Raw genomic sequence first — 25,088 nt, forward strand, 5'->3', positions numbered from 1 at the left:
CACCTAGTGTTAATATTCTCACATTGTATTTAGATAGTTTTTTATTGGGTTTTGTTTGTTTTCTGTGGTTTGTTGTTGTTATTGTTTTGTGCTTTGATGATACATACTGAAGCTGGAGTTTCTAAAGCACCAAGCTGCAGTAGGCTTTCCAAACTGGGCTGCAAACTAGCTGTGCATGTCTCTGGGGAAGGCTTCACACCTGTTTGGGGCTCAAGCTTTTCTTCCATAAAAATGGTGGAGTGAATACATGACCTGTCTCTGCAGGACAGGAGAGTGGGGGAACAATGCATTTCAGAAGGTTCATAAATAATAAAATATTAATATCATCACCATTACTTTAAAGCATGTCATCAATAAATATTTATTGAAAATATTTATATTTTAATAGATAGGAGGGCAACAGTGGTTTTTAATAAAATTTCAAGTGAATAAAATATCCTTGACTCATGCTCATAGCTGTTTTGTTGAACTTCTTATCTGATTCTAATATATACAAAAAATGTCCTCAGTTTAATGCAGAATACAAGATAAGCAGGTGGTGGGCATTTCTACAATGTGAATTCAATGTTATCTTTTATTGTCATGTACTGTAAACTGTGTATGGAACCGGGGCAATGTTTACATGAAAAAATACAGCTGCCTTGATCTTGAAAATATCCCAAATATTTAAGAGCACTGTGGCTTTTTATCTTTTAATTTGTTGTTAAACATTTGGATAGACATCATAGTAATTTTTTTGGTTGCTCTTTTAATTAAGGTCTATCATTAAAATTTTTTTTACAACTTCACGTGACAGGAAAGGTTTCTGCTATATAACTATAATTCTACAACGGATGAATATAATGAAGCATTTAAAACTGTTTAAAAATCTAAACATGTATAAAAGAGGAGTTGATGGATCCATTGTTACTAAAAATAATACAATTCTTAGATATAGAAGACAAAATGGGTACCTCTTTTAAAACAGATTCTTAATTTATGAATTTTTTTGTAGGGTATTTGTTATTTTTGTTTTACTTTGGATAATTAGAAACAAAGTTCAGGGACCTGATATGATGGTATTTTATTTCATTAGAAAAAGCTAAAAGTATTAGAGTAAGTAGTTGATCTAGAATGCTGTGAATTGAATTAGTATATATAACTACTTATACACAAATGTAGAGAACCATTTATAGAGAACTTATTATGCACCGGGCTCCGTGCTAGAATCTCACATATTTTGTCACATTTAAGCCTAACTGACACCTATGCAATTGCTACCATTGTTTCTCTATGACAGTTGAGGAAACTGGTTTTAATAGACTTGGCCAAATTAACTCCCCCGATGAGTGACCAAGCTGGACTTTGGATTCAGCCAGTTGGACTTCAGAGCCAGTGCTGTCACTCCCCTCTCTCAGCTCCTCATCAGTTTGTCCACAGGTATTAAGAAGGACATAGGTCCACACGTGTTGATAAGGCATGCTCTGCAGTGTAAATTATTTAATCTCCATTATGCATTGCTAAGTGGAAAAATAAGGTGTAGGACAGTGCATATTATATGCTACACCTGTCTTTTTAAAAAAAATTACAAATATCTTTATACATTTTCTTTGGAAGTCTTTAAGGTTACCTTCAGGGAATAGTCTAGGGCCCCGTGGGATCCTGGTGACAGTGAAACTTAAGTTTTACTGGATATCCTTTTGGTTCCTTTTGAATTGTCAGCACTGCTGTTGGTTGGCAACCTCAGGATTTCCCAGCATGAAATTCAAATCTGGTCCCCAGACACGGAAGGCAAGGAGAGCCCGAAGAAAGAGGCAGATAGCTCCAGATTTGTAGGTGGCAGGGTTAATAAGCAAGAGAACTTACATATATTGCTTGTCTTGGGCGGCTGAAAGATGAGGAGAATCTTGCCAGAATCTTAAAAGTTTATACAGATGCTTTAACTGGGTTCAGTAGATATTCAGTCCAGATGGTCTCAACAGCACACTACTATCTCAAGGCTGAATGCTTGACGATGGCTCCCACTGTGGGAATAGTGGGCAGAACGTACATTCCTAGGACAGGGAAGAGGGTGAAGTGCCTCCGACTGCCTGGGGCCAGCTTGGGTTAACCGGCAGTCATATCCACGCAAGGACCTTTTTCAACAATTGTGCACAAATACTATTTAAAATGACACTGTTAAGAACTAATGAGAAAAGTAATGTATGTTAAGAATTTTGTACATTTAAAATCTGCTTTGGAGACATCATATCTATCTGTTTATTTTGAATCACGTGCTATGGGATGTTAACCCTGCCAGAGAATGTGTTGATTCAGGGATCTTGGGAGCTGGGCCTGACTGTACCACTAATCAGCTCATCATCGTCAGGCTTCAGTTTTCTAAACTGTAAAATGAGAAGAGTGAACAAGTTGCTTTCTAACTTGAAAAACCAATAATTCCAAAATAAGCTATATAAAAGCACTTTTTGAGAAGGTTATAAATTCATGGTTAAAATTAAGTGCATTCATGAAAGGAGCACCATCTTGGCTCTCAGTGGGCCAAAAGGCACTACTTTTTTGTGTCTACACTGGGTGTTACCTCTTGGTGGCAGCATTTGGAATTGCAGTGAAAGTGACCAAGAACAGGCAATTCTTAGTGCAAAACCAGAAATATCCCGTCTGTTGTAACCATTGTAGTGACATTTCTCAATATATCAATACATAGAGGTGTCAAAGTAAAATACAGGCTGAATTCAAGACTAATTATTTAACTATTTCAAAGAATCTTTTGTTACTGGTTTGAAGAAATCTATCAAGCATAGGTTCTTCAGAATTTACTATAACCTTAGATTGCATGAATGGTAACAGAGTTTGGCAGACTTTTTGGTGAAGGGCCAAATAGTAAAAATTGTTTGCTTTTTGGGCTATAGGTTCTCTGTTGTAACGACTCAGCTCTGCTGTCATAGCACAAAAGCAGCAGTAAACAGTATGTAAATGAATGGACAGGGCTGTGTTCCAGTAAAACTTGTTTACAGAAACAGGCATTGGGCCAGATTTGGTCCATGGCTCATAGTTTGCTGACCCCTGAATTATACTAAACCCCTGCCTAACTTTCTCTTGCCATGTGTCCTGAGATAAATTACCTGATCTTCTCTCCTCTAATTCCCTAATGTAAGAATAAATGCTTCCATTCGACAACCCTGTACCTTCAATAATTCCTTTATGAATAACCTAGTTGGCAAATGCTACAATTCTACCACATCACCCTGATGCCAACCCTATTTTCATTTTACAAGTTGCCTTCCTTATTTCTTTTCACTCTGAACTGATATTTCCTGAAGACAAACAGTTATGGTTGTTTCTCTTGCATTCCTTTGCTTGTATTACCATTTTTACGTGATTTCAACCTTTACCTCGAAAACGTTTTGCTCACATATCTTTTATACCTAGGGAATTGTGGTCAGCCTTGTTTAAAATCTTCAGGATATGACTGGTTAACCTCCTGCTAAACATATTCTTTCCTTTCTTAAGTGAAGCTCACCACATTTAACAAGCCACTCTCCTCAAAGAGCAAGAGGGTCTGGAAGTAGAATTAGTCTTGGCAAATCATTTGCAAAGATAGATGTTGGTCTCTGAACTTAGTGCATCCCTGGAGAGACCCCTGCCTTAGCCAGGAGAATTGGGAACGAGCCTTGCTGTGTAGTAATACCTGGCTTCAAAACTAGGCACTTCTCTCCCAGCCTCAATCCAGCTCACATTTTTGTCCTTTCCTCTGAAGCTCCTCCCAGCCTCCATCCTTTCTTTTCCCCCAACATTTCCAAATTCTAAAACTTCACCTGCCACAGACAAACTTGGTGTTGGCACAGCTCTTCACTTGGATGCATGAAGGCTCATAGATTATTGAGATTTACTACATGCTTTAAATTCGCTGCTTTTCCTATTTAGCAATTTAGTTGTAGCCTCGGATAAAGGTGATTTGTGTGATCCATCTTGCTTTATGTCTCACTTGACATTCTGCCTTTTTCATGACAGGTTGCTGAATGCTATAAAGCCAGGACTTGTTAAAAAGATCAATAGATTGCCAACCCCCATTGCAGGATTGGTGAGTATCCAGAATTGAGATTTATCTTCCAATATTCCTTTGCTCTAACCTAAGGGTCATGACAGTGCCATTTATTACAGTTTTCTCCTATATTCCATGTGAATGAGAACGCATTGAAGCCATTAAACTGAGAGGTCACTTAAAAATGAAAGATTGCAGTTATGCCTAAATGGCATCTTAATCTTTGTTTGTATTTTTCCCATGAGTGATAAGGATGACATTCATTCTTAAAGAGGTAAGTTCGTTTTGGGGTGAGCGGCTGGTAATTCGGCTGACCCCAGGGGAGGAAGGCAATTGTAATTACGGTTTTCTCATTTTCAGTTCTTCTCTACATTCCTTTGGAATGAAGGGGAGAAGAAGTAGAGAGAAAGAAATTTCATGTTGAACGAGCAGGACTTTCATGATAAATTGCTGTTTTCAATCTTAAAAATCTACCTGCATTTAAGTACCACATTTGTAGACCAACTTTCTAAAGACATAATGGACACAGGTGATTCTAATGTCATCTGGAGAATTGTTTGAGCAAATCCCTGGGTCTTCTGAACCTACCCATCTAAACCCAGTAAAACTCAAATGTTCACATGTAGTCAGATGCAGGATTTTTTTCATGCCTTGATATGTTTCATAATTCTTGGCACTAATTGTAATTTCTTAATTATCATTACCTTGTAGTAGTAAGAAGAAAAAGGTGGAAGATCAAAAGACAAACAAATCTTAGTTCCAGAAAGAACAAGGTGCATGCACATGAGCTCACACACGAGCCTTCACACGCACGAGCACGTGTACAGACACATGTGCGCACAGAAAGCTGAGGGCGTATGTGGCCTAGTAACAACGCAGTCTTTCCATCGTGACTGCCTTCTGTGCATGTGGTCTTCCAGAAAACAATTAGAAAAATGTCAGGAATTTAAGCAGGTTCATCCTTAGACCTTTGATGATTTGTTAAACAGTTTCGTAGTCATATCACGATGACTAATTGAAATTTGATGCACACCAACAAAAAAATTACGTTTGAGAACTGTGGGGGTGACGTAGTTAGGTACATGGTTTCAGTGAGTTGAATAAAATGGATTTTTTTAAATTGTAAGAATTGCTATTTCCGCAGATGCATTTTAGTTACCATGCTGGTTGGTAGTGCATTGGTGATTAGCCAATAAAAGTCTTTCTAATTTCATTTGTCAGAATCATGTAACCAAGTAAATAATACATACATAGATAGATAGTTAAATTTGGAAGGAATGGATTTGAATAATTTTATTTAAAAATCTATATATGTATATTATATATTATATATGTGAATGTGTACATATATTAGTTATTTTAAAACTTTTTACTAAAACCATCTCTTCCAAATGTTAAGGCCACGGCTTTAATGATGCTGACAAATGGCTCTTTGGCCCCAAGCCTGTGGAATCTCCAGACCTTGGAGGTCTGGGATTTATTGTTATAAGAGCAAAACCTGCAGCATGAAGTCAGGAAGGCTCCAGTGAAATCCACATGAGCAGAGACAAGCAGCCCTCAGTCCAGAAGCTAAGGAGAAAAGGGTTTTTTTGTTTGTTTGTTTTTGCGGTACGCGGGCCTCTCACTGTTGTGGCCTCTCCCATTGTGGAGCACAGGCTCCGGACGCGCAGGCTCAGCGGCCATGGCTCACGGGCCTAGCTGCTCTTCAGCAGGTGGGGTCTTCCTGGACCAGGGCACGAACCCGTGTCCCCTGCATCGGCAGGCGGACTCTCAACCACTGCGCCACCAGGGAAGCCCGAGAAAAGGGTTTTTGAAACATTAATTTAAAGTGTGAATCGTAAATAATTTTAGCAAAATTAAGGGTTTGAGACTCATGCATTAACTTTATGTTGGATTCTTACAGCAGATCAAGTGTTGTTCTTTACCTATTGCCTCTACTTTGGGACAGGCAGGCAATGTGATTCAAGAAAACCAGCGGATTTCTGTTGATTTACTCCCATGTATATCCTTGACTTTTCTTTCTTCTCTTTTCCTTTTTCATTTGAATTTCCTTTCCATTTTGTCCTTTCCATCATTCCTCCTTTTTCTTGCTCTTGCTCTTTTCCAACTAATAGTTCCTTACTTACCCCCTCCTATATCACTTATATTTTCTTTACTCATTTGTTATTGTGATATTGTGATTTATAATAAGCAATATATATTTGGGCTTTGTCTGTTTCTGGCAGAGAGCACCTAAAACCCTTGGAATTTCCTAAGAGATAGGAACAATGGGAGCATCTTTTGTTATAATATTTGGTCTTGTGTCATCAGTTCCTGAAATAGCTCCAGTTCTATAAAGATGAAGGAGTATCTTGTTCTTTATAACAAGCTCCTTTCAGCCCCACCTGAATGAGGCAACTTTTGGAAAGCCCCAAGGATGGGACCTGGTTGCCAGGGGTACCAGCCTCATGATTAGAGAGTTGGAACTTTCAGTCCCACCCCACTGACCTCTGGGGAAGGGAGAGGGGCTGGAAGTTGAATCAATTGCCCATGGCTAATGATTAAATCAATCATGCCTATGTAATGAAGCCTCCATAAAAAACCCAAAAGGACATGGTTTGGAGGGTTTTCAGATCAGTGAACACATGGAGATTCCAGGAGAGTGGCGCACCCAGAGAGCATGGAAGCTCTGTGCCCCTTTCCACATACCCTGCCCTATATACCTCTTCATCTGGCTGTTCATCTGGATCCTTTATAATATTCTTTATAAAAAACTGATAAGCATAAGTAAATGTTTCTCTGTGCTCTGTGAACCACTCTAGCAAATTAATCAAATCCAAGGAGGGGATCTTGGGAACCTCTGAGTTATAGCTAGTTAGTCAGAAGCACAGCTACCAATCTGGACTTGAGACTGATATCTGAAGTGGGGGCAGTCTTAATGGGACTGAGCCCTTGACCTGGGCCATCTGACACTGTCTCCAGGTAAATAGTGTCAGAATTGAGTTAATTTCTTGGTGATGTTGAAAAAAAACACACAACGGAGTTATCTTTAGACCAAAAAAATACTTATCTATGTATAGTTAATTACTGTCCATTCACTCATGATTCCTAAAATCTACAGATCTGGTCAAATTCTTTTTTCCTCTCCTCCAATTACCTTCAGATCAACATTTCCAAAATCCAGCGCACTAGTTGGGGTCCCAACAAGAAACAGAACTGCCACCCTTCTGTTCCCTTCCCCCATCCTGTTAATGTTCTTCCAGAGTTTGCTCTTCAAATCTATTGTCTGCTTCCTTTCTACTCTCACGTTCTTGTCTGTTTTCATGACCTCAGCTCTTTACAGGATGACCCAAGTCATCACTTCTCACCAAGTTTTTTCTCCTGAACTCCAGGCCTCTTGTTCTGTGTATTGGACAGCTCCATCTGGATGTCCTACCAGCACCTTGAACTGAACATATTAAAATTAGACTTAAATGACCACTCACACCCACCAGTGTCAGTAAAGGCATCATAAACATGGACTTGTCCTAGTTGAGCTGTCAGAGAATATGGCAACTTTCTTCATTCTGTCTACTTGTCTGCATTTCCTTGGCCACTAGGTAAGGCGTAGAGCCAGTCTTCCTCATCTCTTGCCTGGATTATTACAGTCAATTCATAGGTCCTCAAATGTTATTCACTGTCATGTATGAAGCCTTTTCTCATGACACTTCTTATGAATATGGTACTCTCTCTCTGCTCTTCTTGACTAAATCCTATTTATGTATCAAGACCCAATGCAAAATCACCTCCTTTGTGAAACCTTTAGTGTTTATGGTCCATGTGATCTTTTATTATAGAATGCAGTTAGCATCTCCTGGTTTATGAGAAAATGAGTTACTATATTAGAGACATAAAAGCTGCACTGAAATATGATTTGGGGAGTAAGACTTTTGAATAACTATTGTTAACATTTGGAAATTCAAGGTGTGTAAATGATTTAGTATTCACATTCAAGCACTGTAGCTTTAAGATCACACAAATAGTAAAAGTCCATGCTCACACTTACCAATGCCTTTAATGGGTGCAGTGATATCAGGTGTCCTAGTGATGTACTAGGAAGTCACAGCATCACCTTGATGGAGTGTCTGCCAAAATAATTAGCCTAATCCAATTCTGAGGAAACAATCAGCCAAGTCCAAATTGACGGACATTCCCATAAAACATCTGGCTTGCATTCCCTAATTCTGTCAGTGTCATTAAAGACACATCCCCATCCCCTACAACTGTTGCAGATGAAAGGTGGCTAAGGAGATATGACAGCCAAATGCCATGTGTGATCCTTGATTGAGAAAGAGTAACTATAATAGACATTATTGGGATGGTTGGGGAAATTTGAGTGTAGATTGAATATTAGATAATATTGTTTTCTCTGTGTTGATTTTCTTTTACATGATAACTATTTTGTCTAAGGTAGTTGTGGTAACAGGGGAATATTCTTGATGTTAGATGTACGTAAGCTACAAATAACTCAATTTCGTTTCTTTTTATGGCTGAGTAGTATTCCATTGTATATATGTGCCACATCTTCTTTATTCATTCATCTGTCGATGGACACTTAGGTTGCTTCCATGTCCTGGCTAATGTACATAGTGCTGCAATGAACATTGTGGTACATGACTTTTGTGAATTATCGTTTTGTCAGGGTATATGCCCAGTAGTGGGATTGCTGGGTCGTATGGTAGTTCTATTTGTAGTTTTTTAAGGAACCTCCATACTGTTCTCCATAGTGGCTGTATCAATTTACATTCCCACCAACAGTGCAAGAGGGTTCCCTTTTCTCCACATCCTCTCCAGCATTTAATGTTTGTAGGTTTTTTGATGGTGCCCATTCTGACTGGTGTAAGGTGATACCTCATTGTAGTTTTGATTTGTATGTCTCTAATGATTATTGATGTTGAGCATCCTTTCATGTGTTTGTTGGCAATCTGTATATCTTCTTTGAAGAAGTGTCTATTTAGGTCTTCTGCCCATTTTTGGAATGGGTTGTTTGTTTTTGTGATATTGAGTGCATGAGCTGCTTGTAAATTTTGGAGATTAATCCTTTGTCAGTTGCTTCATTTGCAAATATTTTCTCCCATTCTGAGGGCTGTCTTTTGGTCTTGTTTATGTTTTCCTTTGATGTGCAAAAGCTTTTAAGTTTCATTAGGTCCCATTTGTTTATTTTTGTTTTTATTTCCATTTCTCTAGGAGGTGGGTCCAAAAGGATCTTGCTGTGATTTATGTCATAGAGTGTTCTGCCTATGTTTTCCTCTAAGAGTTTGATGGTGTCTGTCCTCACATTTAGGTCTTTAATCCATTTTGAGTTTATTTTTGTGTATGGTGTTAGGGAGTGTTCTAATTTCATTCTTTTACATGTAGCTGTCCAGTTTTCCCAGCACCATTTATTGAAGAGGCTGTCTTTTCTCCACTGTATATTTTTGCTGCCTTTGTTATAAATTAGGTGACCATATGTGTGTGGGTTTATCTCTGGGCTTTCTATACTGTTCCATTAATCTATATTTCTGTTTTTGTGCCAGTACCATACTGTCTTGATTACTGTAGCTTTGTAGTATAGTCTGAAGTCTGGGAGCCTGATTCCTCCAGCTCCGTTTTTCTTTTTCAAGATTGCTTTGGCTCTTCGGGGTCATTTGTGTTTCCATAGCAATTGTGAAATTTTCTGTTCTAGTTCTATGAAAAATGCCATTGGTAATTTGATAGGGATTGCATTGAATCTGTAGATTGCTTTGGGTAGTGTAGTCATTTTCACAATGTTGATTCTTCCAATCCAAGAACATGGTATATCTCTCCATCTGTTTGTATTATCTTTAATTTCTTTCATCAGTGTCTTATAGTTTTCTGCATACAGGTCTTTTGTCTCCTTAGGTAGGTTTATTCCTAGGTATTTTATTCTTTTTGTTGCAGTGGTAAATGGGAGTGTTTCCTTAATTTCTCTTTCAGATTTTTCATCATTAGTGTATAGGAATGCAAGAGATTTCTGTGCATTAATTTTGTATCCTGCTACTTTACCAAATTCATTGATTAGCTCTAGTAGTTTTCTGGTAGCATCTTTAAGATTCTCTCTGTATAGTATCATGTCATCTGCAAACAGTGACAGTTTTACTTCTTCTTTTCCAATCTGTATTCCTTTTATTTCTTTTTCTTCTCTGATTGTTGTGGCTAAAACTTCCAAAATTATGTTGAATAGTAATGGTGAGAGTGGACAACCTTATCTTGTTCCTGATCTTAGAGGAAATGGTTTCAGTTTTTCACCATTGAGAACGATGTTGGCTGTGGGTTTGTCGTATATGGCCTTTATTATGTTGAGGTATGTTCCCTCTATGCCTACTTTCTGCAGGGTTTTTATCATAAATGGGTGTTGAATTTTGTCAAAAGCTTTTTCTGCATCTATTGAGATGATCATATGATTTTTATTCTTCAATTTATTAATATGGTTTATCACATTGATTGATTTGCCTATATTGAAGAATCTTTGCATTCCTGGGATAAACCCTACTTGATCATGGTGTATAATCCTTTTAATGTTAAACAGTAGATTTGAAGATGTGTAGAGATGCAGCCTTTTGTGTGAGTATATTCTTCACATGACAGTTCTTCCATCCATATTTGTGACACTCAGGAAAGAACAACAGCATTCCTTAAGTGCATCTACAGACTTCTAGGTTGATTTGTACTTTGTCAGGGGGTTGACAGGTCACTGACCCTCTATTGATCAAGCAGCCCTCAGTAGCAGAGGCCATGGAGATCTAAGAAGTATGGCCAGAGGGTTTTCCATGCCTGGAACCCATGCCTGTGTGTCTTAATGGCCTGGTGTTGAGAAGAATCCATTAAGATGGCCCAGCTGCTTGACTTGAAGATAAATAGAAAAGTGTGTTTTCACATAGCAATCCCAAATTATAAACACGTGTAGATTTACAAAGGCATGAATAGGTGTATTTTAGCCCCTGAGTTGAGCTGTGGTTACAAAGAATTCAGGGGTGAAGGTGTTAAAACAAAGTAGTTGAAAATCATTTCCTGGCAAGAATGCAAAGACCCTGGATCCAGGTCTGTGTTTCTTCTGTAATGATTGCTGACATATGCAGCCGTGTGGTGACTGCCTGCAGATGCTTGCATTCTTTTCAGGTGTTAGTGATACTGTTAGATTTTGCCAGAGAGAAAGACCTCAAATTTAGGTCTTGGCATACCAACAGCTTTTAAAAATGCTGCCCTTTATTTGGCCAGTTTGACAGTATTGCATAATCAAGCCATATCCTGAAATTCAATTTAATGGTCATTAGAGATCGTACTAAATTCCATTTCATCCCAGAAACATCAGACTCTGTGCAAGAGACACAAATGTATGAAATCCTTGCTTACAATAGGAGTTTGGAGTAAAATCACCCAGATTTTAATTGTAACAGCCACTGTGTGTGTGTGTGCATTCACGTGTGAAGTATAATTGGAAATAGATATTTGGGGATTCTGTCCTTGGGTGCTGAACCTTCCTAGGGCTGTCATGAAACGTTTGGTTGATCTTGCATATGAATCCATGAGGATGAAAGCAATCTGAGAAAAAAAGAATTTTACAGCAGGAAGGACATCTTAGATATACTTGTTTTACAGATGAGGACATGTGGGTCCATAGAGGGGAAGATCACACAAACAGTAAAAGCTGAGATGAATCCAAAGCACAGGCCACCCTTCTCCTTGGTTGTATCACTCACAAGTGTTCCCAGTTGAAAATGGAACACATGTAAATGACAATTATTTTACCTCTTGTGAGAAATAGGGGAAAGCAAAGACTCACTTTTTCAGTTCATCTCTTCCTTTTCTTCCTCTTGGCCAAAAGCTTCAAAAATATCTTTCCAAGCTCTGTGAAAGGGCTCATTTCACCTGATGCATGCTGGAAATTTGCACTAACTGAAGTTCAGTAGGCTATAGCAGGAATGTACCTGGTAGAATTATCCTACCATTTTAGTTACTCTAACCCACTCAAAAACTTATTCTTTAGAAAAAAAAGATGTATTTTTCCTTAACCAAAAGATAAGATTTCAAATATGCTCAGAGCTGAGCTTTCTGAAATGGATAAAAATGTAAATTCCCATAAACTCTGTGGACTTTAGGAAGCTTTCAAAAGGTATCTGTTTTATTTTATGAAACTGATACCAGAACAGTTGATGTTTCATTGTTTGAGGGAGGTCAGAGAATGAGAAAGGCTGAAAAGGCAGTGGAGATTTCCACATTATGTGAAGATTAAAAATATTGTTTTGGACAAAGCTAGACATATGAAGCTGTTGAAAACTGAGTAGTATGAGTGAAAAGCCTTTACCCAAACGTCATAATTTTAGGAAGATGACAACACAGTAAATTTGAGTCCCAGGTGTTTTGGGTGTCTACCTGCCAAGAAGTAGTTTCCTGCAAATCCTAACTGGAGATTAGCTCTTGTCTGTCTCAGCTCATCCTTATCAATATCTTATATTTTAGGTTTATATTTACAACTTTATGTAGACATTCTAGAGCATTTACCTTCCCTTCAGCAGTTTATCATATAGGTTACCCCAGAAAAATCTGGTCAGGCTTCTGTTCTCTGCCTGTTTTTCTTCCTGGTTGTTTTAGGCCAGGAGGGAGGCCAAGCAGGCAAAGAGGGAGGCCAGAGGCGTAAGGCACCATAAGGACAACCATCGTATACTAATACCTCCCTAGGTATCAGGTGCAGTGCTTGATGATCCTTCTTAATCTTTACAATTGCCCTACGATGTAGTTAGTGCTGTATTTTTACTAATCTCAGGAAACAAGTGTGCAAAGAAGTAAGTTACCAGCTTTCCAATAAATAAGAGGCAGTATGGAGATTTGCACCCCGATTAGCCCAACTCCAGGCTCTGTGCCTTTTGTACTGTGTTACACTATCTCCATCAGGTCTTATAATAGATCTTTGAACCTCAACACTCCCGAACATTTGTTCGGAGGCATCAACCTCTAAGGAGATCTCATATGTTTTTAGAAGACAACCTCTCATCCTTCTCATCTAAGATCTATTAAGTTCACCAAATTGAGGCAGTGGCCTATTTTAAAAGGCACTGCAAATGTAACATTTCTACTGTCACCCATATGAAAGCAATCTCCATGTGGCCACATCTCAAGCATCCCAGTCAATGAAACACCAGTTCAACAACGGATACTAATAGGGGAACATTAGACATCTTTACTGAAGTCTTTCCAAAAAATGTCATAGACTTATTCCATTTGTAACATGCAGTAAAACTTCCTGAAATGCCCTCCTCTCTCTCTCCTCTCTGTCTTTCTGTGTTGACACACGGTGCACGCGTGCGTGCACACACACACACACACACACACACACACCTTATACTTGCCAGCTCCCCTGCAAATCTCTCTCTGCCCCAACTACCTATAATCTTTCAGACTCACACTATACTAGCTCTTGTCTCTCTTGCTTCTTACCCCTTTCTCTGCCGCTACTAACCCCCAGCCTTTTCAGGTGCAAATCAATCCAGCTAGACTTAGCTCCTTTCAATTCCCCCCCAGAATCATGATTCTGATTCTGGACAACAAAGGCTCAGGAAGAGGCAGACACAATTCTCCTTCATAGGCAGGTGGGGAGGAGAGACTTGTAACACACCCACCCAGTGTGTTTTTCCTGCCACACTCTGCTCTTCTGTATTTGCATGGTGCATTCGGGGGAGGGGGCTTCTGGAAGTGGTCTTGCTCTTCTTTGGGGGCCAAGTGGAAAATGGTGTTTGAGCGATGTTCTGTGCAAAGGAGGTACATTTCACTGAGGGAAATGAATAGACGTTGTGAAGAATCTGAGCCAAAATTAAATTTAATGACACACGTTCCTTTATCCTCATCCCTGGCACGGGGAGAGAAACCTCAGTTGTGTTTCCACACCACACACAGAAGGAATGCTCAATTTGCTACTCTCGAGTTTGGTGCCAAAACCGAGCCACAGCAGGGATGGTGGTTAGCCTTTTAGTAGGTTTAGACATAAAAGAGCACAAACTGGAGGGAAAAACAACAGCAAAACCCATATGGTCTTTGGTACATTTGATCCTGCTTTTAGTTGAATGGTGGACTATGAACGTGCCAGGGGTGGTGGTGGTGGTTACTTTGTTCAATGCCTCCCAAGTGAGTATGGTTTGTATGCTGCCAGGTGTAACAGCTTCCACAGGTACCTTCTAAAAGTACAGATTATCTCAGGTCCTTATCAGATAACCTTACATAGCTGCCCACTGCATATAACAGCTCAGAAAGGCGTTTAAGGCCTTTCCAGCTAAAGGAATGTTCTAGGTGTATCTCCCACTACATATTATTACTCTTAAGAAACAGGACTACAGTTAATTTATGACCTAAACCAAAAGACTTGGCACATAGTGAATACAAAAATAAAAGTATGTCAGTTGGTGAGAGCCATGCTCCACAGTGAGCTGTACCAGGGTAAAGGGGAATGTTGATGGCCACTGGAACAGGCTGGCTTTTGGTTATCTACTGAGTGCTTGGATCAGACCAATAAGTTAGTCCCCTTGTCCATCTTTTTTGAGTACTTGGCAAGACTCAATGAGAGTTTTTTTGTCTTTTCTACTCATCCTATGTTTATTATCTGTTTTCTGATTTTCTTATTTGGTGAGTGTATTAGTTATCCATTGCTGTGTAACAAATTACCCCCAAATTTAGTGGCCTAAAACATTTACTATCCCAGAGTTCCTATGGGTCAAGAATCTGGGCTTGGCTTAGTTTGGTTAGAGTTTCAGGATGTCTCACAAGGCTGCCATCAGGTGTTGGCTGGTGTCATTTTAAGACTTGACTAAGGAAGGATCTGGTTCTAAACTCACTCAGGTGTATGTCAACAAGATTTGGTTTGTTGCAGGATGTTGGCCAAAGCCATCCTCAGTTCTTTGCCACATGGGCCTATTTACGTAGAACACCTCACAGTGTGGCAGCTTGCTTCATGAGAGTGAGCAAGCAAGAAGAACCAGAAGGAGAGAGAGAGGGAGAGAGAACAAACAAGATGGACATCACAATCATTTATATCCTAATCTCAGAAGTGATGTTTCCTCACCTCTGCCATATTCTGTTAATCAAAAGCAAGTCACTAGGTCTAGCCCACACTCAGGGGGAGGAGATTACGCAGGGACCTGTGTACAGGAGGAAGGGATCACTGGAAGCCAATTAAAAGGTGCTTCCACAGTGAATGAAATGATTGTCTTAATCTGCTGAGAAAGCAGGGCATGAATTTCTTATTCTCCTGAAAGTGTGTCCTTTATAGTTACAGTACCTTAGCGGTAATACAATTTTCCTTGGACCCTTGCATGACATCTAAGGTCTGTTTCCCAGTTTTCTTCTGCACATATACACTAAAAAGAGATGGTATGTTCTCTGTTGCCTTCCAAGTGAAAATCCACTTTGACTCAAGACATAATTCCTGCTTTCAAGGGATCCCCTTCTAGGAGGAAAATGTACAAATAAGGTCTAATAAAGGAGGACTGTGAAATGTTAATGAAATATGCAAGGAAGAACAAGGAAGCAGTTTCTATTTGAGAGTAAGAACTTTGGAAGGCCTGGGATCTGAACATGCATTTACAATCGGTGAAGACCATTGGGGTTGGGGGAGGACAGTCTAGCCTCAGAGGATGGAATAAGAAAGGCTTTGAGCCACAGGAACCTGGGTCTTGTCTGGGAGTGGCTATTATTTGTATGTGGCTGCAGCTGGAGCCCAGAATCCCTGAAAGAAATCAATACAGTGGAAAGTGGACCAAGAATAGTAGGTAGAGACCAGAAGTGCCGTCTAGAGGTGTTTGGACTCATTTTACATGCAGTAAGAGCCACTGCAAACAAAGGAATCTCATGTTCCAGATAACTCTGGTGGCCATGTGGAAAGTAGATTATGGGAAAAGACCAGCAACAAAAGTCAATTAGGAGACAAGTAATCCAAATGAGAGATAATGTCTACTACTTAACCTTAGTAGAAACAGTGAGAGTGGAGAAGTGGACACAGGATTTATGGTTCTATGTTTTTCACTAAAAATAATACGCCATCAATTATAAGACACACCATTTTTTTTTTTTTTTCTTTTTGCGGTATGCGGGCCTCTCACTGTTGTGGCCTCTCCCGTTGCGGAGCACAGGCTCCGGATGCGCAGGCCCAGCGGCCATGGCTCACGGGCCCAGCCGCTCCGCGGCATATGGGATCCTCCCAGACCGGGGCACGAACCCGTATCCCCTGCATCGGCAGGCGGACTCTCAACCACTGCGCCACCAGGGAGGCCCAAGACACACCATTTTTAAAAAGTATAACTAATTTTTTAAAAGCCATCAATTAAATTATGACACAATGTTAATATACCAGTAATGGAAAGATGCATCATTATTTTAGAGGTAAAAAATGTACAACTTGGAATTGATGAAATATGATAAATAATCTTAGGAAGATGACATCTCCATTTTGGATTTGAGCAACTTGGCGAATAGTGATGCCGTTAATAGGAATCATGGGAGCAAGGAAGGAGAAATGGGTTCCAAGAGAAAAGATGAAGTCTGTTTTGGACGTACTGAGTTGGCTACCTTTAAGAGATATTCATGTGCAGATGTCTGGCAGACGATTGGAAAATGTTGGTTCAGAACTCATGGAAAAAGTTATAAAAAATTGGACTAAGTTAATGAATGGCTGATTTTAAAGTTAAATCCTTATGCTTAAGTGTATATGAAGACAAATTATTTGTTTTTCTATAAACGCAAACTTTGAAGCTTTTTTCCCCTCAAATTATAGTCTGATCTTTGGAGTGTTTGACTTTCACTGGCAGAGACGGGTGGGGGGGAGAAGGGTGATGAAAGGAATTTGGGAACACAGGAGGAGTCATTAGCAATTACACTTAGTTATGAAAATCATGAGAGAGAGTGACTTAGAAAGATCTTCATATTATTGACAATTTATTGAGACATAATATCCAACCAATCTCATATGCTCTAGCCTCTCTTATACCCCTTGATTCTTCACTCTTAGTGCTAGGTAAGCATGTTAATTTGCTGTCATAACAAAGTATCCCAGATTGGGTGCCTTAAAGGACAGAAATTTATTTTCTTACAATTCTGGAGGCTAGAAGTCTGAAATCAAGGAGTGGGCAGCGTTGTTGTCTTCTGAGGTCTCTCTCCTTGGCTTGCAGAAGGCTGCCTTCTCCCTGGATCTTCACATGGTCTTCCCTCTGCATGTGTGTTTGTATCCTAATCTCCTCTTCTTATAAGGACACCAAACATATTAGATTAGGGCCTGCTCTAAATGGCCCCATTTAACATAGTCACTTCCTTAAAGACCCTACCTCCAAATACAGTCACAGTTCTGAGTTACTGGGGGTTTTGACTTCAACATATGAATTTAGGGAGGGACACAGTTCAGCCCATAACGGTGGGTAAGCCAGCCAAGGACTGAAATTCTTATTCGCATGTGTTGTGAATGCCTAGACGTGCTAACTGGTCTAGTATCCTCTTTATCCACCACAAACTATTTTTCAAGCTTGTTTCCTTAATTATTTTATGCTTCTGCAAAGGTGGAAGGTTATATATAGCAGTGCTGTAAAACATTTTTTTTTCTGTTTTTCTCCCCTTCCTGTCCCTGAAAAAAAAAACAACCATTCTTTAAAGAAAGAAACTACTTGTTCTCCCTTATCTTTCATTGAACGGCATTTAGCAGAAGTTTGTGACATTACATCAGTTCCTTACTTTTTTCCCCCTGAGGAACAGACCTCCAATTAGGAACTGTGAGGGAAAAATATATAATAGCAGGAAATACATATTTCAGCCTAAGTCCTCTTTTTTTCATAGTCATAGCTTACCTAAAGAAGGAATTTCTGTGCAACTAAGTTTTAGCACTCCAAACCCAGGTTCATAGGGATTCTGTGGTTTGACAACAGGAAAAAAACTTCACCAAATATCTAAAAGTATTGTATGAAAGAGTGAGATCATGCTTGGTTGAAACAACTTCTCTTAAAATGTGCCATCATCCGAGATTGTTTTGTAGAAAGTTTACCTTGGCAAGCACTTCAAAAGAACTTGCTAGACACCTCTTTTGTAATTAGCAGGCTTCCTGCTAGAATCTTAGGTCTACCCTTATCTCATAATGGACACAAAGATTAGTTTCCCTCTCTGTCATTTTCTCCACAAGATAAAATACTGTATTTCTGAGTAAACAGTTTGGTATTTAATTTATCTTTTCTAAAATTAACTTTATTCAGTTTAAAGTTTTGACATAAATATTTTCCCTATAGGTAATAAAAGGATGATTGATAAGGTGATATGGGAATGGTATTCATCTCAGTGGTCTTCCTCCCCAAAACCCATAACCCCAGTCTAACCATGAGAAAAATATCAGACAAACCCAAATGGGATACAGAATACCTGACCAGTACTTCTCAAAACTGTCAAGGAAAGTCTGAGAAATGAGGAAAGTCCAGAAGAAGCTTAAGAGAAATGACTGTAATATGGTATCGTGGATGGATCTTGGAACAGAAAAAGTACATTAATGGAAAACTAATGACACCCAAATAAAACCTGAAGTTTAGTTAGTGGTAGTGTACCAGTGTTTGTTCATTAGTTTTGATAAATGGTACTAACCACTGGTTAGTAATATAAAATACAGCATACAAGTTATACTGGAACTCTCTGGACTATCTCTGCAATTTTCTGTAAATCTAAAAACTATTTTAAAATGAAAAGTTTACTTGAAAACTAGAATGATTGACGATAAACATAAAATAGAACATAATGCAAAGATACTATAAAATAGGCAAGGAAACACAGACGTTATTAATAAATATTAAATGTCAGCCCACCATTTGAAGGATTGGTATCCATACATGGCAGGATACCAGTGAGTCAGTGGGCATATCAGTCTAATAAACTCTTATAAATGATGAATTGGCTATAAACACTGTGTTTTATAGCATTTGAAAATTCCGAACAGGAAATCCACACACGAGGTTTCTGCTCACATATTTCATGATCCCTGTTTTTAGAATCTGCACAAAGAAATATTTCATGTCCTTTAGGGAGGTTTACTAAAAGACAACAGGTGGGAAATGGGTTTTGCAGTAGCATGAATGGCCGCAACCATAAATACTAGTACCTCAGAATTATCCCAGCAGAGGATTGTAAACACATTAATCACCCAACAGTGGAGAAATTCCATCCTCAGGCGTCATCTCAATTTCAGGCACAAAGATTAAATACTTCCATTTAAATTCAAAACCCTGAATGGATATGCTGATCCTTTATTTTCATGGGGAATCATGGAGTGAGTTCATCAGTGTCCTCATCTATAAAATGGGGTTGATAAATCTTATCTCAGTATCATGGGATTAAATGAGATAATATGTGTAAAATGCCTAATATGGTAGATGGTACATCGTCTGTTTTCAAGAAATTGTAGCTGTGCTTATTATTTATTATATTCATGATTATTCTGATGGCCTTAAAATTTCAGAACTAGAGACTATTTAGAGATTTTTTTTTTAATTTTTAAAATGTTTATATTTTAATTTTATTGGAGTATAGTTGGAGTACAATGTTGTGTTAGTTTCAGGTGTAGAGCAAAGTGATTCAGTTATACATATACATATATTCATTCTTTTTCAGATTCTTTTCTCGTATAGGTTATCACAGAATATTGTTACAAATGAGGAAACAGAGACTCAGAGGGCAATGACTTGCCTGGGGTCACAAGGCTACTTTCTTCCAGAGTTGGGACTTGAACTCTCCTCCCTCAGGTCCTGCTGGGTCCTGTTCCAAATGCAGGTTTACTGATGGCATTGGGTGCCAACTGTGCAGCAGCAGCTGTCACAAAGCTCTCCTGCAGAATCACACTGGACATCTCTACGTCTTGGGGATTCTGTCCCCCTTCCTCAGTGGGAGCAGAACTCCCCGCCTCCCTCCCCAATAGGTGTGGCAATCACGCTCTCTTCCAGTTAGTTCTCTTTCACTGCATCAGCATTTCAGCTGCTGCAGCCTGTTTGGGGCAGAGCTGGGTCTGCTGTGCTGAGGACTGTTTTGGGAAAGAGGATGTAAGGGCGCTTCGGCTGCTGTGTACGGGCTGACTGTTGGAGCACCCAGGAGAGATGCCCCATCCACCTCCTAAGTGTGGGTATGCTGGAGTTTTATGTGGACTATGAGGCCATGTAGGGGTAAGTAAAACCCATTATGAAAAAAATGCACGATGATGGGTGTCCGTGAGTGAAGGAAGGAAGCTATTTAGATTTTATCACTTGTTTTTATTTTTAAAGGTCCTTTTTATACACTATGGTATGGCTAAAATACACCCAAATTACTTTTCTCTGGAGTTTACCTTGTTCCTTGATATTTTTAACCACCTGTTGCTTTTAATTAAGCCTTTCTTATTCTCTAAGGAAAGCCATTGTTTTTTCTTTTGGGGTATGTCATGGAAGGCACATAGACACATTAGTCAAAATAAAGAGGATTTTTGATAATTTTGTGAATTAGAAGCAACTCTGCTACATTTAAAGATGTATTCCTCAGCAGCACATGGTGTCCTGGGGAAAATGCGACTGCATACCTTGAGGTGCTGTCCTACCTGAGCCCCCCTCACATTCTGCTCCTTTCCACCACCCCTGTTACTTTCTAAAAATCTCCATTTCTTAAAATGAGGAGGGAAAGAACTGAGGAGAAAATTGAGGGGGGATGGAGGGGGGCAGTGAGTCTGGGGTCATGGGCTGCACATCCCAGCCCAGCCCACTCTTGTCCTTGAAAGCCAATATTTACTGCAGGCTAGGGAAGGAGTGGAGGTTATTTCTGGACAATTCTCTAATAAAGTCCCGTTAGAACTGTCCTAATGCTAACGCTGGTTACCTAGAGGAAGGAAATTTTCCTTAGTCAAATTTATGAGGCTGGGTTGAAAACGAAGCTGAAACAGAGCCTGGCAAATCCCCATGGCAAAATGATTCATCTTCATGGAGTTGGAAAATCTATTTTTATCACCTTTATTCAGCCAACTCCTCATTTTTATTCCCTCACTGAACGACTGCTATTTCCTTCATGGTGCTGAATAGACCAAATGTCTCAGGAGTCTGAGCTTCTCTTTGGGCTGTTCCCAGCAGGGCTGATTCAGCAGCCTCGGGGAGAATGGGATTGGTCTGCATGGCATGGGTGGGTGCAGAGCAAAGTGAAGGTCAGATCACACAGAGGCTGCACACTTTCACTCAGAAATTCTACCAGGGGTACGTGCCACTTCCACTCTCCTGCCTTTTGTGTCAGGTGTATAGAGGGTGATTGGGTGACCATAATTCTTCTTGCCTAGAAGACCTTTCCAAGTGTGGGAAGAAGGGGCAAGAATCCAGTACCCTCCGTGTGGCTTGACTTTGGACTGTTAAGCAAGGTGTGAAAAGGTTGCCAATACATTTGGTCTAATAATAGAGCAGAAACCCTATTTTATTCATTTCCCTGTTTCTGTTTAGGTCTCTACCTATGCCATTCCAGGCTGCTGCATATTCCCACTGGCTCTTGCTAGAGTCCCATGTAATGCTGAGAGGATTAGTGATTGTTTTCAGTAAGAAAGTTTAAAAGACTGAGATAAAGAAAAAGAACCAATTCTTATTAAATTTCCTTGTCCAACAGATTCTGCATGCTTACTGTTTGGGAGATATGGCAAAGGGCGACTAGGAAAGCAGAAGGAATGTTGACTATATGCAGACAATATTCATGGCTGTGGCGGGTATTTTTGGCATCTGGCATGTAGTAGGCACTCAATAAATATTTTACTGAATGAATGGCATCAGTTAGCCTTCTTAACAGCTGTCCTTCAGGAGGCAGTGCAGGGGGGTCATTAGGAGCTGACATTCTGGAGTCAGATGGCCTAAATTCTGGATTTGCAACTTCTTAGCTGTGTGCTCTTTGGCAGGTTACTCAGTCATTTGAGGCCTTTGTTTCCTAGTCTGCAAAATGGGAATAATATAGTAACTATCCTATATGGTTTTCATGAAGAGTAAATTAGTTAATATACGTAAAGAACCTAGACGTTTTCCTGTAATAAAGTTCAAGATATGAAGAGGAAAAAAAACAGGAGGAGGTGGTGGAGGAGGACTGGTTATTGGAATGAATTTGGGAACTTTTGAGATTTTTAACCTGTCTTTTTTGTTCATTCATTCCCTTAAACCATGATTCCAGTGATTTACAAATCTTCCTTTGTTCAATAGAGAAAATAATTTGAGAATGAAAGAATAAAATGAAATTTAGAGAAAAAATTACTTCCAGTCTCTCAAAAAACAGTTATTGAACTCCTAATGTGTGCCAGGTACCAAACTAAACATTGGATATTGAGTGTTGAAACTAACAGTCGTAGTTCTTGCCTTAGTGGATGCTACAGTCTAGTCTCTGTTAAGCACTATGAATCTATTGACTCAGTGAACACAGCTGCTGTGTTTCTTTTTCTCTGTGTTGAGTAGACATAAAAGGATGATACTTTCAAACTTAGCTTCCAGCAGTGAGCGAGGGGTGAGGAAATAGAGGGAGAGTAGTGTGTGTATGGAGTGGCGTACAGAGCCCAACTCCACAGTAATATAAAGGTAGTGAAAGATAAGTAGCATGGGCATTGGATTGACCCATGAAACTGGAGGGAGATCCAAAGTAGTGATGTGTATAATCAACCTCTGACACATAAAGGAGCACAGGTAAGGTGTAAAAGAATGAGAAAACCGAAGCAGTTATAAAGATGGGAGGTAAGAGTCATAAGATCCTGAGTCCCCACGCCCAGCTTTGAGAGTGTAGAGTGAAAAAGGCTGGATTTCTTCGAGGTCGTCTTCTCTTTTTAGCTCCTGGTACTGCCATGGCAGGTGGGCTTCTGCTTGGTCTTTTTCAGAACCTGGAGCTTCACATCTCTTGGAAATACAAGGATGTGTGTGAACTGCTGATCTCCATCTGGTTTTGCCGGTCTGTGGAATGTTCTGATATTTTAATTTGGTGAATCTCTTTTATTTTATTTTTTTTACTTTGGGGAACAACAGTGATCTGAGACCTGCCCCTTACACCATTCACTCACTTTTGTCATATCTGTTTTTGAGGAGCAGTTTTAACCTCAGGTGCCTTATAGCCCAGAGGCAGTAAGTCACCAGTGTGAATTGTAGAATGGGATAATTAGTAATTTTTCATTCTGCTTTTATCTGTGTTGCTGGATTACTTCCTGGGGTCTCTGTTTTCTGGAAGCAGTCATTTCTTCCACAACAGCCATCTGTGAAGAAACCGAGCTTACGAAATGACTGGGGCATGTTTTACATGGCTGTATTTAGTTCCTTTGTTTGATTCCCATGTAAGCTTTGGCAGTGATTTCCACAGCGTTTCTGTGGGTGGTGCCAGGGAATGATTTTGGTAAACAGCCCCCTGGCTGTTGTTGGCTGGGTCTCTGCGAATACCATAAAGGATACAACTTGAAAAGTCTCTGAGGTTTCCCTGCCCTTCCTAGAGCTGCCCCAGCCATACTGTGGTGTGAGCAGTGGTCGGGAATTGGTCTGCTTGCTCTCTTCTTCTTGGCTGCCCTGTGATGGAGTGGAGTTCTGACCGCATCGAGTTTCCTCTCCTCTTATTACACATCCTGGGATTTTCACTCTAGCCCTGAATCTGCTGAAGTCATTTTGATAGAATCTCATTTCATCTTTGTCATTTCTATTTCAAGTTTTCACTCCCAGAATAACCAGCCTTGAAGTTCTCAATTTATTGATTTTATCCAGGCTGCCGCTGCTGCATTTTGCTTTTAGGAATATGCACAAAATTAGTAAATTCCTAGATATAAATGTATATGGATATATATATTCTATAGATATAAATATGTGTGTATATATATATTTTTTTCCTGAGAAGATTCTAATGGTAAGAGGTTTTTGCTCTCAAACTATTCAACCAAGGTGATTGAAGATTAAAATATGTGAATTAAGCAGTAAAAACTCATACAAAAAAGAAAGTCCTAAGAGAAAAATAGATTTAAATAGATTTGTTAAAAACAAAAAAAGAAGGAAAGGAAGGAAGGAAGGAAGAAAGAAAGAAAGATCTGATTGTCTGGCAACTGAGCATCCCTTTTTTTCCTGACTCCTTTTTTTTTTTTCTTTTTCTTCTTTTTTTGCTCTTAAATAGCACTTGACACCTATTTCCTGAAGTTGACCTATTTTCCCTGTTTCTCTCTTCTTCTATTGCCGTAAAACTAGTATTTATACAGTTTATTGCCACATTGGTATTTCAGTCGTATCCAGAAATCCATCCCATCTAATACATTCTATTATACTGTGAGCAAAACTGATATAGATATTTTCTTATGTCAGAGGAGAGTCTTCCATCAGTGCAGGTATTAACAGTTAAGAGAGAAACTTACTATAGTGTGTTTATATGAATTAACTTCAACACATTGAAAATAAGGACTAAATAAATTATCAAATATTCCTCACATTATTGTTAAAGAATTAATCTGTTTTGGTGATGGCAAAACTGATTAGTAAATATAATGGTCAAGGGATAAGTTGACTTTCAAGAAATAACTAACTGGCTTATCTTTATTGGTAAATAACACGGTTCAAAGAAAGCTAATTGCAGAGAGTTTGTGATTTGTGAGGGAAAGAAGAGTTTCAGGGGTTAATTCTATTGGTGGATCCAGCAGTTCCTTCCCCAGTGAGAAGTACTTGTCCCTAAGACAAGTGTTATCTTTCAAGGCACAGAATGTCTAACTCAGCTAAAAGTATTTAGTTTTTACTATATATATACATATTATGTATTTTAATAGAAATATGTTAACCTATGTTTGTAGATTTAAATATAAAAACATAAAACATGTGAAATACATTTGAGTGTGGTACTAGGGACATCTTTGAACTACTGCATAGGTAGTGTTTCATCCCTAAAAGAACTAGTATTTAAGAAACTTGGATTTTTCATGAAATTTACTCAGGTAGGACAACAGGCCAAGTTTAAAATATATGACAATTAAACCCTAGGTTTATTTTGTCCCAAATTGGAGCTTTCTTCTTTTTCTTTGAGCCTAGGATCAAGGCTGGCATGCTATCCAGTAGACTGAAATGTA

General features: G+C 39.2%; 1 protein-coding gene across 8 annotated transcripts in view; it reads left to right on the top strand.

Moving 5' to 3' along the window:
• Positions 1-25,088, top strand: part of LIMCH1 (LIM and calponin homology domains 1) — a 339,990-nt gene that overhangs the window by 155,095 nt on the left and 159,807 nt on the right. For all 8 annotated transcript variants that reach the window (XM_082637225.1, XM_082637218.1, XM_082637220.1 and 5 more), the window contains exon 3: positions 3,991-4,060. In XM_082637225.1, the coding sequence (XP_082493351.1) occupies positions 3,991-4,060 (70 nt within the window). The remainder of the gene's footprint in view (positions 1-3,990; positions 4,061-25,088) is intronic.

The sequence above is a fragment of the Mesoplodon mirus genome (assembly GCF_964341445.2).
Source record: "Mesoplodon mirus genome assembly, chromosome: 2".
Lineage (NCBI taxonomy): Eukaryota > Metazoa > Chordata > Mammalia > Artiodactyla > Ziphiidae > Mesoplodon > Mesoplodon mirus.